At 35.4% G+C, this 12,328-nt stretch overlaps 1 protein-coding gene across 1 annotated transcript in view; it reads left to right on the forward strand.

The window, feature by feature from the left end:
• Positions 1 to 12,328, forward strand: part of CEP152 (centrosomal protein 152) — an 87,480-nt gene that overhangs the window by 47,060 nt on the left and 28,092 nt on the right. The window contains exons 15-21 of the mRNA XM_081289763.1: positions 3,285 to 3,413; positions 4,036 to 4,145; positions 4,904 to 5,032; positions 5,169 to 5,304; positions 7,769 to 7,954; positions 9,224 to 9,505; positions 11,795 to 11,926. Of these exons, the coding sequence (XP_081145889.1) occupies positions 3,285 to 3,413; positions 4,036 to 4,145; positions 4,904 to 5,032; positions 5,169 to 5,304; positions 7,769 to 7,954; positions 9,224 to 9,505; positions 11,795 to 11,926 (1,104 nt within the window). The remainder of the gene's footprint in view (positions 1 to 3,284; positions 3,414 to 4,035; positions 4,146 to 4,903; positions 5,033 to 5,168; positions 5,305 to 7,768; positions 7,955 to 9,223; positions 9,506 to 11,794; positions 11,927 to 12,328) is intronic.

Consider the following 12,328-nt stretch of genomic DNA (forward strand, 5'->3'; position numbering starts at 1 on the left):
TCTGGGGGAGTCGGTGAGCTTTCTAAGGTAACAGAGTCAGTCTTAGGCAAATTGAAACTAAAACTTGACTGATAAATGGCCAAGGCTGCTTCCTTAGGGCCATGCTGTGTTCAGCCCACCTTTCCTTCACAAATCCTCATCTACCTATACTGCCAAGAGAAAGTGATACAGGAAACGCCTAATAATTAAGAAAGGGCAAGGGGGAAAGGAAGGACATGAAAGAATATTAAACTTCTGTATGTTCTAAAAGGAAATCTATTAAGAGAAAGAACACATCGGTTTAAAGTTTCTTGGCTATCTTTCTAAAGAGAACTGAGCAATCAAAATCCTCCCCTGGGTATTTCTAAGTATACATTCTAAGTTTCAAGAGGGCCAGCAAAGCTATTTATGGATTATTTGGCATGTTTCTTTTATGAACACTTGAATGATATGGATATTTGTTGCTTTATACATACTTTATAGTATATTTTTATGTTCATTTATAATCATATAGAACAATTTGAAGTCATTATGGAGTGTTTTTTTTTTTTGTTTTCATTTTATATGACTTCATAGCAGTAGTTTATTTAAAGCTGAATTTTCACCCAGGAATCTTATCTATAATAATAAAATTGTTCTGTACAAAACCCCAGTAATACTGCTTTATGACTATTTTAGTCAGCTTTTTTTTTTTTTTCCACCATGACTAAAAGAACCCAACCAGAACAATTGTAGAGGAAGAAAAGTTTATTAGAGGGCTCAAGGTTTTAGAGGTTTGGTCCATAGAAGGCTGGCTCCATTCCTCAGGGCTCAAAGTAAGACAGAACATCCTGGCAGAAGAGTGTGGCAGAGGGAAGCAGCTCACATGGTGATCAGGAAGCAGAGAGAGAAAGAGATCTCTACTCTGCAGATACAAATATATACCCAAAGCCACACACCAATTCCTGCCTTGTTCAGCTATGTCTTGCCACTTCAGTTACCACTCAGTTAATTCCTATCAGGGCATTAAATCACTGACTGGGTTCAGACTCTTAGAACCCAATCATTTCTCCTCTGAACCTTCTTGCATCGTCTCACATGTGAGCTCTTGGGGGACACCTCACATCCAAACCATAACAACGACATTTCCAGGATAATATATGATGGAATTGGGAGACTGCCCATACATAGCACTGGGCAGTGATGAGGAGCAGATCAAATATTAGGCAATTCACTCCAATTGTCCAACCGAGGCCAGTAAGGTAGATTGTGGTTAGAATATGGTAAAGGCCTTAGGTAAACCAGACTGGCTTATTAGCAGCCATATCTACACTGAATTTTTTTGTGAACACAGAACTTTTTGTGTCTGATTCTCAATGAACAGTTTTATCATACCTCAAGTTGTGGTTGAAGCTAAACTCTGATTCCAAAAGTACTGGAGAGGCAATGTTCGGTAGCCAACTCAGAAGGTTTCTATCTAGAATCTTTTTAGACATACAGTGTATTAAATTTATTGTTTTCTTGAAGATTGTGTGTTCAGTATTCTACTTTTGAGAAGAAATTTTATTGTGACATTCAAGTAATCTTTTCACTTTAAAGATCTTTTTTTTAAAAAAAAAATAGTTATAGTTGGAAACAATACCTTTATCTTATTTATTTATTTTTATGTGATGCTGAGGATCAAACCCAGGGCCTCTCATGTGCTAGGCAAGCTCACTACCACTGAGCCACAACCCCAGCCCCCAAAGATCTTTTTAAAGGTACTGTGCTGATAAGTCCAAGTACCTAGTCCCTGTGTGATTGCAGTCTGATGATTCATCAAAACCAAGTATAAAATCTAGGCCTGAAAAGCGAATTCCAGTGTATCAGTATAATGTGACTTTTATTCCCAGTAATAAAAACTCTCCAGTTTGGAAGAAGCACAAATGAGTATCATAAAAAATAGAGGCCAAGTCTTTTAAAACAGAAGGCCATTCTAGGGAGTAAATAACATCTTTAGGTTTCATGCCCACCTCATTCCCTGCATTTGGACAGAAGCTAAAAAGAGTAGATATTCTTAGCCCTTATTCTGACTGGGGTTGTAGAAATGTCTTCTGGGAAAGGTGGCAGGTGAAAAGGGAAAAGTCAGCTTGAGCTGTTTGACTCTGAAGGAATGAAGACTTATGCTCTACACTGAATTGGAAGACTGTCCAATTTCTGCATGGGCAGAGATACCTGCCCCCCTGTCAGGAACAGAACAAAAGTTGTTATAGATATTTGTTAAACATTGGAGAAAAGAACTCACAGTCAGGCATATAATATGCCAACAAGTCAAATATAGTAGATATAGTAGATGAATTTAAGAAATTGTTGTGATTCCCTCTCACTAAAGAAATAGATAAGGAAAACATTCAGATAGGAAGAGGAAAAATATGCAAAGTTATTTAAACAGACAAATGTGGGAAGATGGAAAAACAAATGAATTATATATAAGAGGTTGCACTCTGGTGACAATGCAAGAAATACAAAGGAAACCAATTGTCAGATGCCCCTTTCCCATCGGACAACAGTTATTTAAGGATAATCATTGGCAATGGAGATGAAAGTTGGATGGATTCATGTATCACCCAATGGTATCATTTATGTGATCTTTCTAAAAAGCAAGTTGTCAAAGTTTATTATGAAGCTTTAAAATTGTACCTATTAAATAAAACATACATGAGTTAATACTGTTACAAATATTTACAGAAATAGAGTAAATGCTTATAGAGTATGATGAGAAATGAGATATTTGCCTAGTCTCAAAGAATCTTTTCAGAAGATATTTATTATTTTACAAGCCAAAGGTGGTAAATTTACAATGGAAATGGCTAGAAGACACTGTCTTCAACAGTGAGGCATATTGCTATCCGCTATCTGCTACTATAAGCATGTATCATTTCTTTGGCATCCATGAATCTAGTAAAGAAATAATATCAGAAAAACCCAAATTGAAGGATAATCCTACAAAATAACGTGATTAGTTCTCCTAGAAAATGTCATGGGTTTGAAAGATAGAGACTGAAGAACTCTCATTGATTAGAGAAGACTATTGAGACATAATTTAATGCAGTGTGGAGTCATGGAATTTGATCTTGAACCAAGAAAAAGGACACCAGAGGAAAACTGGAGACATTTGTTTGATGTCTGCAGATTGGTTGGTAATACTGCATCTGTGTTAATTTCCTGGTTTTGATAACTGTGTCATATGTGGGGAAGTGTGAAATTATGCATGCTGTTTTGCAGGGTTTTTTGTTGATATAAAATTATTTCAAAACTAATACTTTTGATTTCTTTTTAACACTTAGACCAAAACAGATACTTCAGAAAAGCCAACTAATCAATTATGGCCTGACTCTTCTACTTCTGATATGACTATTAGAGATGATGTACTGCAACTTAAAAATGAAATTCAAGTTTTACAACAACAAAATCAGGTAATTAAAAATGTCCTATAAGTTAATGAGAATTTTCATGACCTTATTAAATATAAAAGAGATAAATAAACTTTTAAAAAATACAGAAGCAATACAAGTTATTACTCAAGTATAGCAGTAGGCAGTTATAGAATCTAGTTGTTTCCCTCTACTAGTGGTTTTGGGTAGTGGTATCTTTGGAAGTTTAGTATAATTCCTGTTTCCTTTCTATCTAATGGCATGACTGATACAGGTGTTTTTTTCCTTCTCAGTCAACCTTTGACTGAAAAGTAAAAACTTGCTTATTTATTTAGATGGTTACCAAAGATTATTGAATTTTATGACTTATTTTAAGTATCAATTAGCCAGTACTTCTGGTTAAATGTTTTCATTTAATATCAAAACAAATATAAAATATTAACTTTTATTCCTATCAAAAAGCTACTTATCAAATAAATCTATGCTCTTACCAAGGTATAGAGCCATTTCTTTTGTAGAATTATGAAAATGAGATTATACCAACTAATGTTATAGGGTAGAATTGAGCACAGAGGATGTTAAAAAGATGAAGATAGATAGATTGATGAAAATGATGTTTGTTTCCTCTAAATACTTCTTTTTTTTTTTTTTTTTTCTTGTCTAGGAACTTAAAGAAGCTGAAGAAATACTGAAAAATACAAATCAAGACTTATGTAATCAAATGAGACAAATGGTACAGGATTTTGACCGTGATAAACAGGAAACTGTGGAGCGGTAAGTATGTAGATGCCAGATGCCTGCCTTCTGGGTCCCCCTTCCTCCAAGATACCCCACCCACCCACACACAAACACACAAAGATGAATAAAATGAATGTTTCCTTTTTGGGATCTTGAATTGGCAGAGATAAGTCCCTGGCTTCTCAATTAGAATTTGGAACACATTTTCCACAGAAACGTGGAAATATGGATTCTATAGCATCATTAAGACTGTATCTCACTGAAATATTATAGCTTAGTGGGGTTTTTGTTGTTTGCTTGTTGTTAAAGCGAGTCTGGGAAACTATTTTTTATAAAGAAGAAATCTGTGGGAGGAAATATGTCTTCCAAATACCAAATCATAAACTTGGAAACAGACTTTTGGGACATAACTTACATGTGAGTTGGATGCTGCTAGTATTTGTGTTTAATATATATAACTTGGGATTTGGAAACCATACCCTCAATTATTTTAATTAATTTCTTTATAAACAGAAGTCCTCAATATAGATTACTTTGTGTTTGAATGACTGGGACATTCTCACATCCAAGTTTGTCATTTTTCTGTAGAAACATGAAAAAAAGAAAATTTTGAAGATTCTCATAAGATTATTGGTTATAAATTAGTTATTACTGGTTTTGGTTGGAGAAAAGCAATCTGACCATCCTTGTAATTGGCATTAGAGGGAAGAGGTGGGGAGGAAATGATTCTAGAAATCATTCTAGTGTTTCTAGTAATGCCGAGCATTGCCTTAGATCCCCTTCTCTGTTGCTAGGTGTGAAAGGACCTACCACCAGCACCATGAGGCCATGAAAGCCCAAATACGGGAGAGCCTATTAGCCAAGCATGCTTTGGAGAAACAGCAGCTCTTTGAGATTTATGAAGCAACTCAATCTCAGCTCAGGTGAGAATAAGACTTCGGCTGCTCTGCAACTATAGAGACAACCATTCTCCTAGTCCATAATTTAAAGGAAAATTGTTTGTTATGCGGCCCTTTAATTTTTCTGTGGTCATTTAGTTACGGGTTTTGTGTATCCAAGGTCTGACATCGATAAATTGAGTAAGGAAATAACTACTGTGCAGGAATGTTACCTAGAAGTGTGCAGAGAGAAGGATACTCTAGAGTCGACTCTCAAGAAGACCACTGAAAAGGAGCAGCAAGCTCAGGAACAGAAGGTAAGGTAAAGTTTATGCTGATTCTTCATCACCTGGTCTCTCAGGCCTCAGTTTGTCATGGAAACTGACACTTTTGGCTGGGGGATGTGAATGGGGACAGTGTCCCTAGAAGTCTCTTCACTTGGGGCTATACTAATATAACTTAGGAAATATAGTAAAAATTGAAATCATTATTAAAACCTTTATAGAAAATGGCATATACAAAGGAGGAAATGTTTTCTTGTAGATTTATTCTAGAAGGCAAAGAAGTGTGGACCAGACTCACTTTAAATCTAAAACCCATGGCTCCTTATTTTCATTTTGTGTTGACTGCCCAACTTTCTTTGTTCCTATGAGCTCTGCACAGTGTGTTCATTCCTTCAGAGGCCTTTTCCTCAGGCCCCTTTCTTTCTCAGTAGCTAATCATCATTTTATTCTTCTGGAAAGAAGGACAGGAGTTTGAATGTAGTCGCATGATAGGGAAGGTGAGGAAGGTCAGCATGTTAGTATGACCCCTTTCAGGGGAGTTGGAAGAGTGCAATGGATGCCCTAACTTCTGGTTCTTCCAATCTGCCCTTGGTCCAGGAGTAGAGTCACAAGGAAACAGTCGCCTGAGCTTTTTCTCTACCCTGGTGGGGATTCTCCCTCACACACAGATCTGACTTTCCCTTATGCTTGGGACCAGCCTACTGACCAGTTTGAAAGCCCCCTGCCTCAGGATTAAGACATGTGTTTAAAGGCTTGAATAAATGTTCTATACAGAGAGTTTTGAGGAAGTTATATTAAAGCAAGGTATTGCTACCATAGACTTTTAAAAAAGAATAGTAAAGAGAAGGTGAAGTATTCAGTTTATTTAATATTTTGATTATTTTTTAATGCATTAATACGATGAAAAAAGGTCATGTATGCATTTAGTAGAAAATTAAATGGAGCTGTTTTAGTCAGTGTTGGCAGTAAAAAAGTTAAAAAGGATTTTATATTATCTAAAAATTAAGAACTTAGCTTTCAGTGATGTGTTTAAAATTAAAATATGGAGAAGATCTCTGTTTTTAAATATATATATATTGGCAAGAGCACAAGAGCAGTTCTCTCAACGAAGCCATGCTTTTCAGGAATTTTTGTTTGGGTATGTTTAAAAGAATCAATTTGACTATAAAATTGGATTTCATATAATAGGTGAGTTGCAATTAATAATTGTTACTGACTGATATTTGGACTTACGAATGTTTGTACATGGAAGAAAGGTTAATACTGCTGCTGTTTGGCTCTTTCCAAAGAAACAAATTTAGCAGTTAATTTTTTTAAAATTTAAAAATATCATTCAGTATAAGAAGTTATTTTTTTCCTCATTGGATGAATAGTTTATTGATTTTTAACACTTGTATATATTTGTCAGATTACAGAACAGCCATACCACCATAAAAACTCCCTTGTGCTATCACTTTGTAATCACATCTACTCCCTACTTACAGGTCCAGTGTATTTGGAACATTAGATGTTTAATTTCTTTCTTCTCTGGGAATTGTTTAGGATTTTTTAAAAAATATATATATACATACTGGGGATTGAATTCAAGGTCACAAAACCATTGAGCCACATCCCCAGCCTTATTTTGTATTTTATTTAGGGACAGGGTCTCACTGAGTTGCTTAGCACCTTGCTTTTGTGGAGGCTGGCTGTGAACTCAAGATCCTCCTGTCTTAGTCTCCCAACCCACTGGGATTACAGATATGTGCCACCACGCCCGGCTGAGTTTTTTAAATTGTGGAACTATAAGTTTGATGAAACACCTTTATATTTAGGAGAGTTTATTTAATCTTTTCATGTCTCTTGGAGATTGACAAAGATATACTAGTTTGTTTTCCTAGGAAATGTTTTCCCATGCGCAGTTCAAGAACTTACTCTGGAGCAGCCCAGGGAGCTTTTGGGGTACTCCTTCTCTGCAGGACACAACTATTTTCTTGTAGTTGAGCTTTAGGTAGGGAACTTAGTTTGGCTATAGAATTCATGGAACAGGCAACCCCAAGAGCCCAAGGGGATATTTTAATGTTTCACATGTGCTGTTTTCTGAAACACTTGTTGAGTCAATCCATAGGTTAAGCAGAAGCTCAGTTATGTCCTGAAGCATTTATTAGCACACAGACTTTTCTTCATGTGTTAGCTTTTCTTATTCAAAAAAAGTGGGCAAAAAACCTTACACAGAACTCTCTGGGTTGTGTAGAAATCAGTTCGGCTATGAATTTGTAGACAAGACTAAGATGACCATCATTCCCATTCATAATGCCATTGCTATAACATGTTAAGGTTTATTCATACAACCGCAGGCCAAACTAAGCCAGTCCTTTACAGAGGTTAGAGAGTTGTTTTTGTTTGCTTATTTTGGTTTTGTTTTTGCTATCTAAGCAAAATACAACAAGTTTTGTTTTTTTAACTTGGAGAGACCATAAGTATTATTCAGAGATATTTACTTGAATTTTGTTTAAAGAGACAGCTATTGGAAGAAAGAGAAGAACTTGTAAGCAAACTGCAGTTGGAACTTGAAGAAAAGTACCAAGAAACTCTTATCATGGAAAAAACCAAGTGGCTGAAAGAGCAAGAAACTGATAGTAAACAGCAGGTTGAAAGCGAAATGATGTTAGCCAAAGCACACTGGGATAAGGAACAGAAAGAGGTGTGGGTTAAAATTTCTTTCTAGTCACTGTGTTTTAAAAATGTGTTAATTATAGAAGACAATTATAAATAGACATAATTTTTAATTGGCAAGTGTATATATAATTCTCTGTTCTACCTTTCAGAGTTGGGCTCTTAACAGCTTACCACAACAGTTTTACCTCTTAAAATTAACCTCTCTTGACCCTTCAGCCAAATTCAGGATTTAATGGGTTTACCTGGGTACTTCTTTGATTCCTAAAAATTGAAACCATGATCTAATTTCATATGTGAAGTGATTCTGATAACTCTAGATAAATATATATATCTATGTGTATGTGTGTGCGTGCGTGTGTGTGTGTGTGTGTGTGTGTGTGTGTATGATTAACAAATAATCCTTATAATGGATTAGAAGAAGGAAGTAGTGGACAGGCTCAGAAGTACAAAATTTATTATCTCTATTGTGTATATTACAAATGAGCTTAGGAAATGCTAATAGTTTCCTAGAAAGTTAATGACCAAATTGTTATCTTAAGAACTTACCTGGAAATGAAAAAAAATTTTTTTTTCAGGTTTATTTAAACTTAGATTCTCCTATTCATAAAATTCCTTTTAATTTCTACTAATCTGGTAGCCAGTTTGAGAACTTTGGATACCCAGGAGGTGGGAACTGAAAAAAGAAAAAGCAAATCTTGCAACGTCACAGTTGGCCTAAGACGGATTGTGTTTAGATCCATCCCACTACATTGTCGAAAGGAGAAAAATCAAGACATTCTTCTAGTAATGGCTTCCTCTTGAATGCAGTCTACTTAGTAAAATTTAACTTCATAACAAATAAAATGTCAGTGTGTTCAAGTTAGTAAACTATTTTTTAGATTAATTGATTAGATTTACTCAGTGCTGGTTTGTGGAAGCATGGTATCCATGATGGCAAAACCTACATTTATAGCAAAAGTTTTTCTTTTGTTTGTTTTTGTTTTTATTGTGCCACATGATGCTGTCAATATCAAAGCTTCCAGAAAGTTGGATATTGAACGCCAGTCAGTCTGACCTCACATAGCATAATTAAATCTTCCCTGTGATTTTTCTCACATAGTTAAGGTCAAAGAATAACTTTCAAGTTTTACTTGAGAGTATATTTTCATTGACTGAATTTCTAAACCTCAGATAATTACTATAACAATGTCTAGATGGCTTTCAAACACAGGTGTGGTTGCTTTTTTGTGTAGTTATTCTAATTTTCATTTATTTGAGCATTTTTCTTCTCATATGATATTTCTTCTGAAAACAGATGAAACAAAAACTCATGCAACAGTTGGAAAAGGAGTGGCAGTCTAAGCTGGATCAAACTGTAAAAGCTCTGAAAAAGAAAACCACAGATTGTGGAAGCCAAACTGACCAAGCAGCCACCCTGGATGTCATTTCCAAGGCAGACATGGAAGTCATGGTAGAAAAGCAGAAGCAAAAGCTCCAGCGAGATTTAGAACAAGAGAAGGAAGCAGCTATCAAGGGGGCTTTGAAGAAACTCCAAATTGAATTGGAGGTCAAATACTGTGAAAATATTGCCCAACAGGTAATAGGCATGACTATTATAGAAATTATCGGTGCTCCCTATTACTGCAACTTTTGAATTGTTTATAGCTTTTAAAATTTTGTGCATTTCTAGAATAGAAAACCTGTTATGTTTTTCCTAAAGTTTTCTTCATTATATTTCTATCATAAAACTCTTACCCCTCAATTTTTCTGTATCTTCTTTCATTTTACAAAATGTTTTTTCCTCTAAGATCTGAGATTTCACCTGAGGTTAAAGATGGTGGTTTTTCTATCTGAATGAAGCACAACTTAATTGTGAATTTTTCACATCTAATTTCACAGAAAATTTCCCACAAAATAGTTATAGATATAAGTATACTTGAATAAGATATTTAACAATATTAGTGTTGAGACTCAATGTGACTTGGGTCTGTAGGCATGCCCCATAAATGGAATTTTGTCTGTAATTCTCATCAGTTGCCAAAATGTGGTGCCATTGTCCTTCCTTTGAAGCACTCAGAAACTAGCTTTTAACTGGGGCAAATGACTTGATTTCAAAGAAATATTATACTGAGAAAAATATAGTCTGTGTTAATAGAGTTACCTGTTATATGTATCTTAACTATTACAGTGCTTCTTTAGTTTGTTGGTCTCAGGACTCCTTTACACTTTTAAAAATGGAGGGGTCTAAAGAGCTTTTGTTTGTGTGGATCATAGATATAACCTATGTAACAAAATAAATTTGAGAAAATTTTTTAAAAACAAGAAATACCCCAAACACAAACTCTGTTTGTTGTCAGAGCATTTTTGCCATCAACATAGCAACACTATGCTCTTTGTACATGAGAGATGGCACTGGAAAAGGCAGATTGTGTTTAATATAATTTTGAAAATCGTTTTGGCTTCACAGACCACCTGACAGGGTGTCTGGCCTTCAAGAGGTTACTAGACCTTGATATATCTTTTATGTATTTATTTCCTGAAAGATATAGTATTGTAAACTTCCAAAAAAGATAATACCTGGACTAAGGTTTTAAAAAATATATTCAGGTTTTTAGCTGGGTGCAGTGGCACATGCCTGTAATCCCAGTAGCTGGGGAGGCTGAGAAAGGAGGATCCAGAGTTCAAAGCCAGTCTCAGCAAAAACGAGGTGCTAAGCAACTCAATAAGACCCTGTCTCTATAAATAAAATATAAAATAAGGGTTGGGGATTTGGTTCAGTGGCCATATGCCACTGAGTTCAATCCCCAATAACCACGCCCCCCCCCCCAAATATATAAATACACACACTCCCATACTCAGTAGTTAAAATTTTGCTTGAATTGAGCTTACAGGGCATTCATAAGATCTGGAAACATAGACAAATATATGTAATGGTATCAAGGATATCTTCAGTTAATTAGATAATTTTCTGAAGTGGTCAGTATGTTAAGAAAATGTTCCATAGACATAGAAATGTATTTAAAGACAATTCTTTGGTATTTATGTAATTCTAAATCTTGTGAAGACAAGCAAGAAAAACATTAGCATATTGTATAAAGAAAATGGTTCATAATAACTTTTAAAGGAATATAAATTTTTATAGAAACTTTATCTTTTCTCCATATTCTCAATTCCTGGGAGTTTACCTGTAATTGTATTTAGTATGTTAGTAAGAAATATGGCCTAGTATCAATTCTGTTTTCCTAATTATAAATATATGTGCATACATTTTAAAAGAAAGGAATAAATACAAATTATTTAATTAATGATCTTGTAGCTGGTGGCAGATTTATGACCAGATCAGCCATATAATTCATCGTCTTAAATTTTTCTACAAAATGAGGTATTGCCCCTATTCTTTTGTACAAACTCATTCTTGACAGCAGGAAATTTTTCAGGTGTAAGGTTCTCAAACATAGTGTGGTACACATATGTGTGTGCATGTGCATGCATGTATGAGGTGGGAGGAGCATGTGGGCATAGGGACGAGATAGCAGCTGGCACCGAGCAGCCCTTTGGAATACCTCTTTTTCCCCCAAGATAAACAGAAGTTTGTAGGAAATAACAATTGATACCTCATAAAATTTTATAAGATAGTATTATTCATCAAACATCTCATAGATTCCCACTTTCTATTGTGGCATTTGCATGGGACAGCATGGGAAGTTTAGAAAAAATAGATCTGAATCTACTATTTAGGATAAGGTAAAGTACTTAAAGTCAGTGTACCTGTGCTATAGTGAGACACAATGTCAAACGCACATGAAATTATAGTTGTTATTTGAAAGTGAGCTCTTTCTGAAATTTTATACCCTGCTTTGCCTCTTTGTCTTGTAATGTCCTACAGGTAGAAACAGCTGTGCAAAATGCTCGCCTTCGATGGCTAGAAGAACTGCCTGAGCTTGCAGAGTACAAAGCACGAATGAGAGTAGAACAGAAGAAGTGGGAGGAACAACAAGAGATCTCTGTGGCCAGAAGGGTAAGCACTCTCCTGGAGAGGAACTTCCAGAAGACCTCTCCCTGGCTTCCTCTTTTGCCTCTGTCCTGGGAATTTGTTCCTACTCATGACAGTGCATGTTAAGCATTAACTAAGAGGGCTTAGCATATGGTGTCTGTTATCATCATCAAGTTGTGTAGGGAAAGAGAAAGTATTTTAGCATCTAAAAACTCTCATAGAAAGATAACCTTGACTTAGAAATTAATTCCCATTCTGTCTTACACTATCTTTAGACAAGATTGAGAACAGGTGGTTATCTGTTTACTATTAACTGTACAGTATACTCTTGTGTGTGTGAAGGTTTTCTGTGCCATGTCAGTCATCATACAACATAATCTCTTTGGTAAAGGGCCAATTTTCCAGAGATGTCATGTTCCTTGAAAG

This window comes from Spermophilus citellus (assembly GCF_964194105.1).
Source record: "Spermophilus citellus genome assembly, chromosome: 4".
In the NCBI taxonomy this organism is placed as follows: Eukaryota; Metazoa; Chordata; class Mammalia; order Rodentia; family Sciuridae; genus Spermophilus; species Spermophilus citellus.